At 50.0% G+C, this 17,625-nt stretch overlaps 1 protein-coding gene across 10 annotated transcripts in view; it reads left to right on the forward strand.

The window, feature by feature from the left end:
• The window catches only part of PCBP3 (poly(rC) binding protein 3), a 48,398-nt gene that overhangs the window by 17,018 nt on the left and 13,755 nt on the right, over nt 1-17,625 (forward strand). Inside the window, exons 2-11 of one of the 10 annotated variants that reach the window (XM_086466262.1) lie at nt 1,077-1,148; nt 1,465-1,488; nt 2,472-2,504; nt 3,145-3,261; nt 3,685-3,816; nt 4,137-4,265; nt 6,986-7,129; nt 10,154-10,195; nt 14,347-14,425; nt 15,199-15,258. In XM_086466262.1, the coding sequence (XP_086322388.1) occupies nt 1,077-1,148; nt 1,465-1,488; nt 2,472-2,504; nt 3,145-3,261; nt 3,685-3,816; nt 4,137-4,265; nt 6,986-7,129; nt 10,154-10,195; nt 14,347-14,425; nt 15,199-15,258 (832 nt within the window). Of the gene's footprint in view, nt 1-1,076; nt 1,149-1,464; nt 1,489-2,471; nt 2,505-3,144; nt 3,262-3,684; nt 3,817-4,136; nt 4,266-6,985; nt 7,130-10,153; nt 10,196-14,346; nt 14,426-15,198; nt 15,259-17,625 lie in introns of those variants that run through there. The other 9 variants (XM_086466263.1, XM_086466264.1, XM_086466265.1 and 6 more) reach the window with 9 other exon arrangements.

Genomic DNA, 17,625 nt, shown 5'->3' on the forward strand with positions numbered 1-17,625 from the left:
ACCAGGATGAAAAATCTCCATCTGATACATACTGAGGGATTAAATAACATGGGGGAGAATTGCTACAAATCTCTTGGTATTGCACATAGAAGGATGCTGGCACCTCCCTCTGAGATAGGACCGGTCTCCCCATGCAGCAGGCTGCAGAGACATTTTGTATGCTGGGTCCTCACACAGAGGTGCAACTAAGGAGACGTCAAGAAAGAAAAATGATTTGTTGCTGTTTTGTGATTTTTTTCCCCCTGTCTTCAAAACATCAGTGGCGTTTTTCCCTCTAGAGGGCAGAGGAGGAAAGAGAGAGAATGGGAAGGGAAAGGAATGTGACAGCACCAGGAAAACTCACAGAGGTTTCGTTAGATACATGCAAAGCGTGAACAGCTGGAAATGGCGTAATCCTGAGATTCAGTGCCCAACTAGGGCACTCACAGGTCGGGATGAAGATGCAGATGTGTAGCAATCAGGACACCAGCTCCATCCTTCCCACTCTGTGCTTCTGGGGTCAGATAGATATTTCCTGGTTACTGAAAAATTGGCTTTTGTGTTTCTGAGTGCCCATTCACACTTGAAATGGTGAATTTTGGTTTGCTAGGTAGGTGCCCTGGGTCTTTAAAGTCTCGATTCAACCATCAGTCTTTGGCCAGATTGCTCTGCCTACTCACTGCTCCTGTATCCATGCTGCTTTTCATCTCACGCAGGTGTGGGCTAGCCGACTGGCTGGGCTACCTCAGCCATTTGAGTCTTGGCTCCCGCAATGGCTTTTGCATAAAGCTGGTGGCAAAGCCACGGCAGAGCTACAGGCTGTTCCCAGGCTCACACCCAGCTCAGTCCCTGTGGTGAGCAGCCAGCCCGATCTGCACCCATGAAGGTGCTCAGCCCTTGACATCTGCCCACAGCTCCTCCAGTTGTGGCTTTCCCATGCCCTGCTGCTCTACAAGGTCCATCCCACATTGAGGAACCTGCCTGTTTTGAGAGAAAACCTTTCCCCTCTCTGTCCCCAGGTGATACGGCCGTGGTGCTGTCTCCTTCTGCACCAGGGCTGCCCTCCCAGCTAACACACGTCTCCCGTCCCCTGGTAGGAAATGGAGTCCAAGGTCTCTGAAGGTGGCCTGAACGTCACCCTCACCATCCGGCTGCTGATGCATGGCAAGGTAAGGGGCTCTCTGTGAGGGGGTTTTCTCACAGCTCCCTCTCCTACCTCCACTCTGGCTTTGCCCAGGTCTGGCCAGCCCCACACGCCACCTCCCCAGCCTCGGGCTGCTGAGAGCAGGTGTCCTCCTGCTGAAGGGGAGGGTGGCTTGATGCTCCTGGCCCCTGTCATGTCTGACCCCCACCTGTCCTTCTGCTGGGGACAGATTGCACCAGGTCTTTGCTTCTTCAATGGGATTGGGCTGGATTGTCTTCATGTTTTGTAACAGCAATTCCTCTGTGTTTGGTGCTTTTTTTTTTTTTTTTTTTTTTTTGTAGGAAGTTGGAAGCATCATTGGAAAGGTAAGGATGTCTTTTAAACGTGTGTTTAATGCTATTGCCTGCACGATTTGCTGCCTGTGGTGTGGAAGATCCCAGTCACCTCTTCCCTGGAACATCCCTTAAATGTTCGTTGTGCATGAGCTTGTCGCTGGGTTTGTGAGACAGAAATGATGGGAGCCCCACACAGGGATCAAAGATCATTCCTCTAAAAAAAAAAACCCAAACACCATCAAACTTACCTAGTGCTGTTTCCAGCTGCTTCATTGCAATGACAAATGGATATTTATGATCCTGTTGCCCTGATGTGTCAATTAAATGGAATCATTAAGAGAGATTGAGAAAAGTCATGCAAACCTGTTTAAATTCTGCAGAACTGCCCTCTGAGGCCACAGAGCACCATTTACCTTGTGCAGAAAAACTTCATTGCTCCCTGGTGCTTGCCACAGTGGTTTGGAAAGCCCTGGCTATACAGGATTGTTTTTTTGGTGTTTTTAAAAGGCAGGTGTATGGTGGCAATGATTTGCAGCATGAGCATCTTTGCCCTATATGCTTGTGTCTTATTTTTCCATCAGCTTGTCCAGCCCTGGAAAGATTCACAGTTATACCTGCTTTATATCTCTCTGTAGATACTAGATCAGAAACTGCTTTTTGAAGCCACTCTGAAGTGCTAGCTTTTCTCAGCATCATACCAGTTTCTGAGCTTTTTCCGTGCGGTTTTCCTCTTAATGGGAAATGTAGAAAGGGAAGTGGAGACTGCACTTGTGTGTTAGTAGCTGTTTTGTCTGTCATGTTGTACAGACACGGGGAGAAGGGCTAAGATGGCTTACACCCTCAGCTTTTCAGCTGACCATTGTGTGGGGATGGAGGGCCAGGCATCACAGAGCTGCCCAAATGTCTGGCTATGAGTTGCCACCTATTAGAGAGATGCATGTTTGGAAGGGTTGTTTTAAAGCTGGAAGTACCGAATTTTTAGTAATAGCCTGTGTTTCTGCTTCTTATTTCAGAAAGGAGAGACGGTGAAGAAGATGCGTGAGGAGGTGAGCAATCCTGCTCTGTAGAAGGATTTGGAGGAGGAGGGGAGAGGAGTGGGAAGGGCTGTCATGCTGTCCTGCCCAGCAGTGTGCAGCACAGCGGCCAGAGATGCACAGGGCCCTGTGTAGTACGTGCGGTAACTCCCAGGGTCAGGACATGCAAGCGAGCTCTTTGGTCCAGTTTTCTCACTCCGTACTCAAACAAACTCCTATCACATTCAATGGGAAATTTCCAGAGCCAAGAATTTGCTTTTAATGAAACACTGAAATTAAGTCACTCATAAGATGCTTGAGTTTGTCCAAGGTCTTTGTGCCTGCAGCTACCAAGGAGTTATCAGATCAGTAAGCAACACTGTTCTTACAAGCAGTGATACCACGAGCTGGTCTTTCCTTGATTGCTTGGGTTTGCATTGCAAGTGGATGCTTGAAAATCCTTTCTGAGGGTCGGGGTAAGGCAGCGCTGGAAGCACCACGGGAGGCAGGGATGGGAGTTTTTAAGGTTAGATGGGATGTCGAGAGGCTGGCACAGAGGATGACAAGGGACCGGGCTGGGACAGGACCTGACCCAGAGGAAGGGCTGTGCCTCCAGTACATCTGCATGGCTTGCTTGGCTGTGGCTATTCCAGGGCTGCCTTTCTCTTACCAGAGTGGAGCAAGGATCAACATCTCTGAGGGGAACTGCCCCGAGCGAATTGTGACCATCACTGGCCCCACCGATGCCATCTTCAAGGCTTTCGCCATGATTGCCTACAAATTTGAGGAGGTGAGCAATGTGAACCCTTTCCCCCAGGAGGGCAGAGTAAAAGGGTCTGCATCCAGACCCTTGGGTGGCCCACCAGCCAAGCAGACCTCCGGCATGCCCACTGCCGGGGCCAGCAGTGCAGATGGGCCTGGGTACCTCCAACCTATGCGTGCCTTGCTGGACTTGCTTAACCAGTACACTGCCTCGGCACAAAACCTTCCAGACATCTCTAACTAGGCAAGAACTGGGCTTCAGTAAACTGTCCCAGAGGTCTCGCAGTTAATTAACTGCAGGCATGAGCATTGATGCAGCTGCAGAGAGAGACCAGCCACAGTCTGGGGGACATGACCCCTCTTCTTCTGGCCCAGGGCATTTGGTCTGGCCCAGATGGCAAGCATTTTGTTGGGTACCAAGGGCTGATGTGTTGCGCTGTTCCTTCCCAAGGACATAACCAACTCAATGAGCAACAGCACTGCCACCAGCAAACCTCCGGTGACGCTGAGGCTGGTCGTGCCGGCTAGTCAGTGCGGCTCACTGATTGGCAAAGGAGGCTCCAAGATCAAGGAAATCAGGGAGGTAAGTCAAACTTGATTTCATTGTTACATGTAATCACAGCTCCTCGGAGCAGATCTGTGATCAAGGGGGAGCTGCCTTGGAAAGGTGAATCCTTATGCTGCATAATGCACCACATTGCTTCCCAGGATGGTCCTGCTGACATAGGAGCAGCATCCCGTGGGACTTTGCAGGCGTGCTCCTGCGGATGCAGTCAGCGTGCCACATCTGAGCTTGTGCAGAGCAATGAGCTCTCGGGAGGCGCGTGGTGTCAGAGCTGGAGCTGGCTGCAAGGAAAGGCATTCAGCTGTGGGATTTCTCCTCCTTTCTCTTTCTGTCTCCAGTCAACAGGTGCTCAGGTTCAAGTGGCGGGGGACATGCTGCCCAACTCCACAGAGCGGGCGGTGACAATCTCAGGGACGCCCGACGCAATTATCCAGTGTGTCAAACAGATCTGTGTGGTGATGCTGGAGGTACAGTCTGTAACAAAGGGGGTAAAGTACATAGGAAAAAATACCAGCTGGCACCACAACAGCTCTGGGAGCTGTGGAGCGTGTCTCTTGTACCCTTCACTATGCGTTGTTGGACCACTCTCATTTCCTGGTACCTCTGTTTGAAACCCACCCAGTGTGTTTTCCCCACCATTGTCCCTTGTTTCTAGAGTCCCACACTGGAAACCTGCCTGGTTAGGTGCCCCAAAGGTGATGGTTTGTGTTGTAGCATAGGGTGGCTTTGGGAGAGAGGGGTGCTGGAGTATGCCAAGTGGGCTGGACAGCTGTAGCCTGGTGTCCCAGCAGCACCTAGGGTGCTGTGGGAAGGGGACAGGGACTGCAGCCACTCCACCAAGTGTCTGGCCTCCTCTGCATGGGGCTCGCACTGCCCCATGAGGACCATGGCTTGGAGGAGAAGGCCAGTGCATCCCCTGTGCTGGGGGAGCTGGGACTTGGAGTGCAAAGCCAGGCTCCAGTGAGGCACAGCAGGAAAGGTAGTGAGGAGGGCTGATGGAGTGCAGGGCCCATAGGGTGCATGTGTCCAGGGTGCCATTTACTGGGAGAAATACTGATGACTAGAGCTTGAAGCTGCCATGGAGATATGCTGCTGTAGCAATGGCTTATTGCCAGGTATGATCACAGCCACATACCCAACCTCCACACATGCCACCTCAGATGGGAGAAGCTCCAGGATGAAACCCCTTAAGACAAAGGACAGTGCCACCCTCCACTCCTGATGCCTCCCAGAGGCAGACCAGCATGGTCCAATGTCATGCTGCACAGCCCACGCATCACTGCCCTTTCATGGCAGGGAGGAGCACATTTGCCACTGCAGGAGCTTCAGATGAGGACAGCAAGGCTTGGTGGAGGTGAAGCAAAAGCAAATGTAAGCAACTTCAGTTTGGCAGCAGCACAGCTAAGGAGGAATTGCCACAAGCCACGTTACCCACCACTGCTGGTACTGATGCTCAGGCAGGTGGGTGCACTGTGTGGCCAGAGGAGTGCAGTTTTAGCCACACAGTGACTCTAGGTTATGCTCTGGACTGCGGCAGAGATGGGCCCCAAGTGATGCTTGCAGATGTGTTATAAAGTCTTCTGTGGCTGGTGTTCTCACTGGCCAAAGCAAGGGGTGCTGCTCCTCTGTACGGCTCAGCAATGGGAAAGAGTTTTCTCGCAGTCTGAAATCTGGGAAGTCCCCTGACTTTAACAGTTTACAGAGATGGTCCTTACAACCTTTCAGTCTTAATCCTTGCTCATCCCCTCCAAGACTTGTAATGCAATAGAAGAAAAAACAGGTTTGTGATTACAGAGGTTGTGCTTTGATCATACAGCTTTCCTGCAGACCTGTGCTTAGCAGGCAGATTTGGATATGCCACTTGGCTACAAGTAGACGTCTAGAAGAATGTACAGAAAAAAAATTAAGAATTTTCCATGAGATAGCGTAATTTATGTTGCCTATCTGTACATCGGAGTAACTGGGTCATTTCACTTCGCATAGAACCAGGAGGCTTTTATCTGAAATCTCTCCTGATCCCTAGAAACCTCCATAATCTCTTCTATGTCCTCTTGGTTATGTTCAAGAGAAAACCAACAGAGAAAACTCAAGTGAGAAGATCCCATGCACTGTGCAGTGGGATTTATCACTACAGCTTGATGTGCATCACTACAGCTTCTACTTGGACCTAGCCAGGGACCATCAGGCTACAGCAGGGAGGAGCAAGTTGTCCTGGCCAGCTGGAGCAGGGCTGCCCTGGGTCATGCTGCTGCAGGAAGAGGGCTGGGAGTGCATATGGTCAGTGCCTCTGCTGCTGGTGTCTGTCTGTCTGCTCACATGAACTGCTACCACCGTGCAGCTCTAGGATAAGATCTCTGGAAACACTGGTGTTGCCATCTGAGAGGGGTTTCCAGCCTCTGGCTCCTCCAGAGCTCAGCATGCTGGCTAAAGTGATCGCTGCCACTTGTCCCACCAGGAAGTTCGTGACCACAATGACAGTGCCTTGAAGCATCTGCCGCACAGCCACCCACATCCCAGCTTGGATGACGATAGACCAAACCAAGTCCTGAAGGTGACCCTGTTCCAGCAGTGGGGAAGATAAGAGGGATCAAAAAGCTTAAGCATCGTGCCAGGCCACTCAAATGGGCTGCTTACTCCTGATGCCTGTGCCCACGATGCCATGCTGCAGCTCCTGGTGCTCGGCAGGGCTGGTATGACTCCAGGGCGGGCTGTCGACATGCAAGACCTCTCAGGCTGCAAAGAAAGCCACCGTATGAGGAAGCTCATGGCATCTAGGGATGAAAAGCCTGATCTGTGGGTGTACCTCACCATCACGCTGCACCTTGAGGGTCTCCTTGGAGTGTTTTAAGGAGGGTGCTGCGTCCAGCTTCAGGCTTGAGTCTACAACAGCTGACGCAGTTTGTGGAGAATGGAGCAAAGGCAAAGGAGGCAGTGGAGGTCCAGGAAGTGATTCAGGGGCACGTGCCTTGGCAGGGGATCTCTTGTAGCCCAGGTTGTCCTTGCTGTCCATTAAACACCAATTTCCCCTGTGTCCTCCTGTCCAGAAACGTGCTTTGCCTGGTGTGGGTGTTGCTGGCAGCGGCCCTGGGGGCTGTGCTCCGTCGGGTGCTTTCTAACGCTCTTTTTGCCGCCGTTTCAGGAAAGCTGTTCTAATGTTCTCTCTCCCTCTCCTTGTCCCTTTTCCTAGTCCCCACCAAAAGGTGCCACCATTCCCTACCGCCCAAAGCCCGCCTCCACCCCTGTCATTTTTGCAGGTGGTCAGGTAAGAGCCGACCCGCTTGCAGCCTCCACTGCCAACCTCAGCCTTTTACTGCAGCACCAGCCGCTGCCCGTTAGTGCACTCAGGTTTCTTGCCTTCTGACTTGCATGGTGTCATCCCATCTGTTGCGTGCCATGGCAGGTGGACTGAAAGCTCTTTGCAGAACTGCTGGCAGTTTGCAAGCCTGGGCAGACGGCTTAGCTCCTGTGATAGCTGCTGGAGGACAAGGAAAGGGCCAGCCTGAGGAAACAGGGTGTTAGCTCTGCCGGGCACTCGCACACCAAGAAAAGGCTGGAGTTTGCTTCATTAGACCCAAATTCAGTATTTGCCCCCGACTTTTACCAGTGTGAAGGAGAAAAGGAGAAAAGCTTCACTAAACAAGAGGCCGTGATCATGCTCTCACAGCAGTCACAAGTGTTTATTTTCTGACATCTCTGGTCCAATTAGAAATAACTTTGAATAGCTAAGTAATCAATAGTAATTGATCTGAGATGGAAGGGCTCATCCTAGCCACTCCAGGACTGTGCTGAGCCTCTGTTCAGGGCAGCCTCAATGAAGGAGTCATGTCCCAGTCACTGGTGCTCAGGTTGTTTGGGGTGCTACTTCCCCTGAAACTCCTGTAACCTCTGCTGCAAATCTGGCTCTCAGCTCTGCCCGCAGGAGAGCCTGCACTGCATTGCCTTTGGTGACATTGCACAGTGGTTGGTCTGCAGCCTTGCAGTCATGATGTGGTATTTCTAGCGACCCTTGGGAAGCGACAGCAGATTTTTTCTTTGCAAGATAACTATTGCACACACATGCCACAGGAGCTGGCAGTTCTTCTACAAACAAAAATCAGCTCCTGCAGCACGTAGTTTATGAAATAAGAGCAGTTGAGCAGGTGGCTGCTTTTAAAGAGGGGACTTGAACCCTTGCTTTTTCCACCTCTTCTGCTCACCTCACCAGCTGACTGAGGACCTGCCTGTAGATGCTGCCATGCCATGGTGCACCAGTGTCAAGCAGGAGAGGTACTTTCCCAGGAGCTCCAGCAGCCAGGTAGAGCCAGCACCACAAAGCTACAGCTAATGCCATCCAGAGCATCTCCACATGAGTTGTTTCATTTCTCCCCAACCATAAAAAATAGCAGAAGGACAAACTAAGGATGCGAGCAAAGCCCAAAGCACAAGCTATTTCAGGCAACATGCTGAATTAGCATCTCTTAGTCATTGGCAGCATCAGGAGGAGTGTGTCGTTTGGTCTGAGCAGCTGTCCTGGAAAAGAGCTTTGAGTCCAGCTGCTTGGTGAACTTATCTTCTCAAAAGGGAGAGTAAGACAGAGGTAGCATTTCTCCTGCTGGCAAATGGTTGGTGTCTTGCACAGAAGTGACATTGCGGGAAGCAGCAACCATCTCTGAAATGAGAGCTCTTCCCTGCCACCCTCGAGGGAGTGCTGGCGAGCCCCTTGGCTCTGCCTGAGGGGTGGCACGGGGTGGGTGGGCAGAGGACAGTAGGTAACAGTCAGTGGTGCTGCAAGGTGCTTGGGGTGGGGTTGAACCCACGGGAGCTCAGCAGGCTGAGGGACACAGTGGCCGATGGCAATTGCCAAAGGGATCAGCCCCATCATCCATGTGCAGTGTCAGTCTCTGCAGAAAGCCAGGGGTCACACAGGCAGGTGCTGTCAGAGTTGGATTGCATCTGTCCAAGACACCTTCCTGCCTTTAATTAGCTTTTTCTAATAAAAAACCTGACAACGAAATTAAACCACCAGGAAAGAGTGAACTTTTTAGAGTGGCCTCTGCCACATCCCCACAAGCACACTGGTCCCCATCACGCTGGGATGCCATCAGGCACTGGGACTGCGTAGGGCTTTGCCTCCTTCCTCCAGGATTTCAGGGAGTTTCCCCACACAAAGCTCTTTGCTGTTTGCAAATGATGTGGCAAATTTGCAGGAGGTTCAGAGGTTTTGTTTTCCTTTTTCTTGGCTATCTTTACTCTCCCTTTTTAAAGTGTTATCCATCTCTTGCCATTTCTTTCAGAATCATGTGACTAATGTGTCAACCAGTGAGATACATTTTGCTAGCTGTATTGAGTCCTAAATATTGGATCTCTAGTGTCTGACTCTTTACCCACAGTGGCGCTTATTTTCAGGTTATTTACAAAAGAGAAAGGATTGCTACAAATGATGGAAAAACACTAAACAATTTGCCTGACAGACATCTGCATGGATTTGTCAGTTATAGCTGGTGAAAGGCATTGCAATGCAGGCAGCCTGTCCCTGAGCCCTCTCCGCCCTTGGTGAGACATCAGCACCAGCTGGCTTTCTGCACGGCAATGCCTTTCCCCCCCAGCACAGCACTGGAATATACTGGATAGATGTAAAGCACGTTGAGAGTTGTGCACCTGAAAATATGGAGAGACTCACTGCACTGGCTTGCTTTCCAGGATCACGTTTAGGTGTGAAGGGCAGCAATGATGTTACCGTGCATCCACTACACAGATAATTCTGGTTTGATGCACATCTTTTGTACAGGAAAGCCCAATCACAACCTTATATTCCTGCTCCATGCAATTCTGGCACCTTTAAAGAGCTGTTTCCTTCATTTTGGAAAAGCCAAACTGAGCCCGAGCCCTTGAAGTTGGGTAGCTCAACATGTTTCAAGTTTGATTGGAGGCGTACATCTCCCTCCTGCCCCAAGGACTCACTGCCCCAGGAATTTAATTCAGCAAAGTGGGGTTCTTCCCCTGGGCTAGCCAGGGGTTGCATGGGGCAACTGCCTGCTGCACAGAAAGTGCTTCCCTCATCTTCTTTGGCCTCAAAATTAAGCCAGTTAAGTCAAAATTCAAGATCCTGCACCCCACTTTCACCAGCAGCGGTGAGAGGAGAGGTGTGCTGGTGGCATAATGCTCAGCTCCCTGTGCTCAGTTATTTGGGGGCAGCATGGGGTCCCAAACAGAGCAGGGTGGGGGCTGAGCTCCTCTTTAGCCCCTGCATTCACAGCATTTACCCCACGTTAGGCAGAAAGGAGCAAAGCCCAGGGACAGCAGTACCTGCGGAGAGGCACGGAGCTTTCCCACTGCCTCCTGACAACCCTAATAACATCTGTTTTTTCTTTTTCAGGCCTATACAATTCAGGGACAATACGCTATTCCACACCCAGATGTGAGTTTTGCCCTAATTTTTCTTATACCCTTTTATGTCACCTGCATGCTACTGTTAATACACATAATATTAATATTAAACAATAATATTAATAGCATATTTTCAAATAACTGGCCATGTGTAGTATCTGTAATACCTTGAATAGCCTTTTAACCTGTTAGCACTAAACTTTATTAGTTCTGAGGACTTGGCCTGATGCTAAATTGTTTGCATTGTTCAGTGCTATCCCTTTGTTCTGAGACAAACCATACTTTATGCATTTTGTGCCTCAAAATGATTAAAACATGCAAAGAAAGGGAAAACAAAAAAAAAAGACTTTCCTCTCTGTTTCCCCCTTGTCCTTAAAATGTTGGTAAGCCAAGGGCTTATTTAGGTGCTGAGTGCCTTGGTGGGGTGGGGAGAAGCCAAAATCCCAGCGGTGATTCTTGCTTGAAGTCTGGGCAGGGGGATGTGCCTTTTTGGGGGTCTTCCTCTGGGTGACTCAGAGGCAGGCACGGGAGCTGCACCCCAGACTGAAGTGGTCACCTGGGGCTTGATGGCTGTCTCGCTGAGTTTGGCTCACTGTCACCTGGGGTGGGGAGCATGCCAGCACGGTCCCTGCTTCATCTCATGCTCCTTGGTGTGGAGACAGGTGCCTCTCAAGCTTGCAGCGCCGATGGGTTTTGCTGATGCTTGTTCCCATGCCTGGGGTGGGTCAGGGAGCCACAGTATGTTTGTGGGGGGATGTGTAGGGAACATCTGCTGGCATGTCTGTGCGTAAAAGTACCAACAGAAATAGAAAACAAGTCTATTTTAAAGGATTCCTCTATGAAAAGCAGCAGTGAAGTAATGCAATGCCAGCAGCTCCTTGCTAGCAGCAGACAGCTGTGCTTGACTTCTGGGGTTATAACTGCTGACATGTGCTGGGGAGCTCTTGGAAAAAGCTGGGATTTTCTAAGTGCATTTCAGAGGGGATGAAATACCTGGCGAATCCCATTGCAGAGGCCCATTCTTGCTGGCATGCCTGTGAGTCAAGGGTCCGCTGTGGGGCCTGAGCCCAAAGTGTCACTCTAGGGATGCAGCTTAATTGAAAGTGGCATGGTCTGTGTGGAAAGCCTTCTGCAGCCATCTCACATATGGGAAGAGTATAATGTAGCTTGGTGTTCCTCTTTCTGATGGGTGTGTTGGGTATTAAATCATGGGATTACTTTTTGCATGATTGCAGATGGGGCAAGGCTGTCCGATACCATGAATGTACGCTCCTGGTGGGAACGGTTAGGAGCTGCAGGCTGGACACTGATCTTAGGAGCAGTTTTACCCAATTTAGTGGAGGCCACGCTTTGGCTTTCCATGCAACACCAGTATGTATGTAATTTGAATAGCCTGCTGTGATGGTTGCTACGAAATATGCTTAATTGTGTATGCTTCACTTTTGCTCCCTAAATGGAATATAAATAAATACACCTGCGTATTTAGTAAGCCTAGATCAATATATTCTTTGTCCCAGTTTTCCTTTACAAGCCGTGGTGATAGCTTAGTGTTTTCCTTGTTATTATATATCTCTGATTGACACAAATGAAATACATTTAATACATTTGCTGGCTGCACTCTGCCCTACTCCAAGCAGATTTTCTGAGACCTGGAAAAAGTTGTTTGTATGGGGGTCATGCACTCCACCCTTACTCTCGTAGCTGTCTCGCAAGAATCGGTCATTTTAAACACTGCTCAGTGCAGAATCCAGTCTTGAACGTGATTTTAGGACATTATTCCTTAGGGCACCTTGCTCTCGCAGGTGTCTGTGTTTAAGAGATGCCTTTTGCCATGAATGCAGAGCAGGCAGAATTTTGAATGCCAAAGCTAAAATGCAAGCTCCTGCCTTGATTTTCTCCCTGGGAAAAACCCACCCAGGTCCACAGGAGTTTTGGCTCACAAAGGGCTTTGGCATCGCCTGGGTACTCGTAAGCCATTCAGTATGTGACATGTAGCTATCTGCCTTCATGAGATTTGCTGAGAGAGATGAAATGATGGCCATGGCAGCCAGCAGTCGGGGACACTTGGGAAAAAAATAGGTGTCGAGTGCAGGAAAATTCCCAAACCAGGACATTGCTCCTGGGTATGCACCAGGCTGGCAGCTGATGAGATGTAATCGGGCGTTGCTGTGGATACCTAGTGGTGCTTGGCATGGCTGTACGTTGGTCCCAGCACTGCTGTCCTGTCGTATCGCTCCCAGCAGTGCTGGTGGGGAACTGCCTTCAGGTCTGTGGGGAAAACCAGAGTTTGAAGAAATATTCTCTGGTTTTTGCTTCCAGCTTTTTCCATGAAATGGACAAGGAGGTATTTCGTGCACAACAAGCATTCATGTAGTGGTTCTCACTTTAACACCTAGGCACAGCCATCCTCTCTTCTTGTAGGCTTTTTTATTGCTATTGTTACAGGTGTTTGCTAAATACCACTATCCAAAATATGTCTTAAAAATATGCTAGATCAGTATTAGAAAGGACTTTGGTGTTTCTATCGTTGGGCAAAGCAGGACCCCTGCCCCAGGGCACGGTTGGAGCCTGAGGGACTCTGCCTCCCCAGTGCTCCTCAGCAGTGCTGGCAAAGAGGCAGGAGGTTTCATCTAGAGTCCTGCCAGTGGGACCAGTTGTAACGAGGAGCTCCACAAACAGCGTTTGATTTGGTAGAAAACAGGATAGCTCTTAAATTAAAAAGCAACAGATCCTGATGTCCCTGCTATCTGCAGGAGCAGTGGCGTGTCTGGTCCTATCCAGACCTGTTTCAGCAGGAACCCACCATAGCATGTCTTAGGCTCATTTTCTTTGCTGCACAGGGAGAGATGTGCACAAATCTCTTCTTGTGGGGCAGAGAGACCTCTCCCCCAAGTTGGCAGAGGCTGGAAGTCCTCATGCCTCTGCCAGGCAGGGCTCCCTTGCATATCTCTCCGGGGACCTGCAGGCATTTCCCCTCCCCGCTGCCTCCCTCCAGTCTCTCCCCTGGTGTTCTCAGCCCCCAGGTCTGCTCTCTCCAGTGCTTCCCCCTGACCACTGCCAACCAGACCTCCCTGTGCTCCCTTCCCAGCCATGCTGCAGGAGCAAGGAGGTTTTTGAGTATTGTTTCCAAAAAAAATCCCATGGAAATTGAAACTGCTGCCTCTCCCTTACCAGATAGGGGATGAGTGCAAGGAGCAGTTTGCATTTAGGGGATGATGTGATCTTGGCAACCCTCTGAGCACCTGTGGAATCAACGAGTAGGAGGTGATAAAGACCCTCCCTCCTGCTCACTGATGGACTTCAGCCCAGTTTATTTCGTTTTCTTTTGTTTTATTGTTGTTTTTTGGTGTGGTTTTTTTTTTTTTTTTTTAATTTGGAGCAGTGAAACAGAGCACAAAATGTATTCCAAACAAACTCCTCTCTATGCAACCGCTTCCTGACAGGGCACGAAAAGCTAGCCGGCACAACAAGGGATACAAGGATCTGAAATACCTACTGGTCATGGCTGAAGCCCATATTTCCCCACACTGCTAAGGGGCTTGCACTCATAACAAGCTGACATTAAGAGCCGCAGTTTATCCGTCTCCCAGAGGCGTTTCCCATAGGAGGTGCAGCACAAGAGCGTTTGCCGTGGGGGCAAGCGGTCACAATGCAGCTCCAGCAGCACAAAGAGGGTCTTCTGGCTGCTGGCATGTGATGGCCATCAGCCTGGCAGTGCCTTTGCCACTGCTTCTCTGCTCTAAAGCTACCTTGAAGCGAGCAGCAGCCTCTGGTTTCAGGTTGCAAAGCCCAGGAGGGGAAGGCAGTGGCTGGAAGCACCATAAGCAGTGGCCCTGCCGCTACTGCAGCTGCTGCCGTGCTCTGAGGTGGACGCTCCTCGCGGCAAAGGAGCTGAACTGTCTGACGAGGGGCGAAAACTAAGAATGGGCTTCTTGCTGGTATTGTACTTCAGACCCTGACCAAGCACTTCTGCAAAAGATTTGGGCTTTATTGCATTTTACCCAGGCCAAGTCCTTCTGCTAATGTTTTTGCCATGTCTCACCATGGCTTCCTCATTTGGTTTTTTTTTTGTTTTCTCTTCTTTTTTTTCTTCCGTTATAATTTTGTTCTTGATTTTTGGTGTGACTTGTTGTACTCTATGACAATAACCTTCTTAGCTCTAATGTCCCTCCTACCCCTCAGCAGTTGACCAAGCTCCACCAGTTGGCTATGCAGCAAACCCCCTTTACTCCCCTTGGACAGACCACCCCCGCTTTCCCTGGTACGTACCCACACTCCCTTTCTAGATATCCTTCTCTTCTTACCTGTAGAGTTTCTCTCTCTTTCTAAACTCATGCTATTTAATGGAAGCAAGCAGGGCAAGTAAAGCTGAAGTTGCAATGTACACGGGGAAAGGTTAACAGGGAGACAGGACGAATGTTTGGGGGTTATGGTCCTCGTGGGTGAGCTCTCAGCTGTTAACTGTGCATGCCTGGACTGCTCCTGCAAAGCCATGCTTACCTTGCTCCAAGCTTTGCCGGCTTTCCCAGTAGAAGCAATGACAGCCAGTCTGCCATCCTTCCCCACCTGGAGGAGGTAGCATCTCCCATCGTGCACTGATCCTGACCCCTGTGGGACATCCTCACTTTCCCAGGGGGAACGGCTTGGTGCTGGCTGGGGATGCTGCCCTGGCATCTGCAGGGAGCAGTGCAGAGCCAGGCAGGATAGCACCCCCGCGCCTGGGAGAGTGATGGGAAGAAGCTGTGGCCATAGGGAGCTGCGTTGATGGGAGGACAGACAGATATGGCGTGGCTCAGCAGCCTCGTCCCCAAGGCTGGCGTGGCAATTAACACATTTCACGGTGACCTGGGAAGCAGATAGAGCACAGGAGATGGAGATATTTAAAGTACTTTTGCTTACTCGGTGGTCAAAGTGCTGGTTGGAAATGCCTTTTCTGACAGTATGTTCATCATATTTTGAGCTTCCTAGATGAAGTGACATTGCTTATCTCCTTGAAGGCAAAAGCATTAAACCTGTTTCTTCTTTGCTCTTCAGGAGAAAAGCTGCCCTTACATTCCTCCGAAGAAGCTCAAAATCTGATGGGCCAATCATCAGGTAAAACACAAAGCTACAGGGAAATAAGCAGGTTTCTGTTGAAATATATTTCTTAAATAGGACTGTGCCATTGTTGTGCTCTTAGATAAACTGTGGTATTTGTGGAGAAGATGGCAGGTTTTCTTGGTGGGCAGGGAGAGACCAGGCAGCATCGTGCCAGCCGTTGTACAGCATGTCAAAAGAAAAGTGTCTGTAGTTTATTGCCTAGGTTTTTTATGTTTGCGTGTAACTGCCATCCGTGTAACAGAAAGACATCAGAGTCATTGCCCTTATTCTCTCATTTAATTCTGCATGAACTTTGCTCAGAAACAGTAGAAAAATGCCTGTGGGTACAGAAACAAGACACAATTTTAGCAATCTCTAAGATATTCTGGGAGATCTGCGTTTTTAGTGGGACAGGACCCTGAGGAGCCAAAGCATGGCTGTAATCTTGCAGAAATTTTGATGTCAAATGTCGTGCACATTCATCCATATGTGCCAAACATGCTTACCTTTTATAGCCTATCATTGCTTAGAGGAGTTATCCTGAGGCCTGGAGGCTCATAGGCAATGTCATCCAGACCTCCCCTGGGCATACCTGGGGCACGTGTGTGTTCTGCAGCCAGCCAGGTTGCATCACATGCACGCCTCGAAAGAATCTGGGGGCATGGCCTAACTACAAAAGCAAAAGTAGCTCGAGTAAATAGACCCCACAAGACTACAGCAAAAATAGATTTCATGATACCAACCTGCGCAGTCTTGTTTTCTGCGTGCCCTGCTTTGCCCTCTGCAGTCACACAACGCACCGATCCTGCCCTGACCCCCCCACATTACAGCTGTGGGGACTGCATGTGTGTATCAGAGAGGGAGGATATGGTATGGTAAAATAAACAGTCTCCAGGTAATGGAAAAGGATGTGGCCATTCCTCAGTGTCCATTGTGATGCAGGGGGTGATGCAGTACCATGGCACCACATGGCCCAAGGGCTTTCTGCAGCACCTGTGCCATCTGAGCATGGGACAGGGGGCCCTATAGATGTAAGGAGCCTGGCCTGCGTTTCCAAAGACCCTTGGGTGCCTCAGTGCTACTCTGAGCCGATTCCCTGCTCTGCTCCCTTCAGAAGACATTTTCTGCCATACCCAGGCTGCTACTGAACTGAGCCTTTTAACACATGGCTGAGAGACCAGGACATCCACACCCTGAGGGACATGTCTTTGTGTTAGGTGCAGTCCACCTTGCCCTTGACTGTGAGGAGGCTTGGCGTGAAAGACGGTCCAGGGCTGGTGAAATGTCTCTTCCAGTGCAGCGTGCTATAAAGTCAGCATTAAGCATTGCCCACTATGTAAAACCTGGGCAGGTGTTGTTTTGTGCAGGCTTTGGCATCAATACACCTGTCTGGGGTGAAGTTGTGCATAGGGCTGCTGAGTGGAAGATTTGCATCCCCATCCCCTGCATTTCTGTGTGCTCCTGATTGAAAAATGTGGTAGAGAGACCTCCTGCAAGCATGTTCCTGGGCAGTGTACCCAGGTGCTGCATCTCTGTAAGGGAGGTGCATGTGGGAAAGCACAGGAATCATGCAGGAGCGAATCAAGGATACCTGACATTTGACTGCAACCTAAAGTTTTGTTTTAGTATTTTAGAAATCTTGCTTTGAAGTGCTGATATCCAGACAGACATCAGTTCAGACCTACTGGGATTTAAAACCTGGGCAGCTGTTGCTGGCAAAACTGGATGGGAGCTCGTCTTCCATGGTGCAGAGGACCTCGATGGAAGTGCAGACCAGCAAAACTTGGCCATTTCTTGGAGGAGTTGCTCAGTGTGGTTAAGGCAGCGGCATAGTGTCATGCAGTGTGAGGAAGCCCTGCTGGATTGGGTGACTAGTAATTTGGTGCTGCTGATGTCTTGTGTTGCAGTAGCCCAGCACTTCCAGTCTCCTTGTGCTTCTTGTCTCTGCACAAGTGTCTTGGACTCTTGCACACTCTGCTTTTAAAAGCCTTCCTTGGTAGTTCATATCATAGGTAAGGGTTTTTTTGAGGTTACTGCAAATCTGTGTTAGCCACCAGACATCTTCTCTCTTGCAGATTTGACATAGGACATCCCTGCTTCAGCACTGAGGTGATTTAATATGGAAACCTGTGGGAGAGGCAGGCTTCGACCTGGCCTAGGAGCGTTACAGCATGCTGTCCTCTTACCTCTGGAGCTGCACACACAGGGTAGCCTGCTGGCTCCAGCCTTGCCCACCATGGAGGAGAGTGCCCTCCCTGGCCCAGGAGAGCCTGAGAGGAAGCATATTGCTGCCTTCACTCCTTGCCATGTAATTTTGTAGGGAAGCAGGCTCTGAATGTCCATACTGTTTGCCATGCTTTCTCTTGGAAGTAAGAGAGACCG

The sequence above is a fragment of the Leptosomus discolor genome, chromosome 5 (genome assembly GCF_034619465.1).
Source record: "Leptosomus discolor isolate bLepDis1 chromosome 5, bLepDis1.hap2, whole genome shotgun sequence".
Lineage (NCBI taxonomy): Eukaryota > Metazoa > Chordata > Aves > Leptosomiformes > Leptosomidae > Leptosomus > Leptosomus discolor.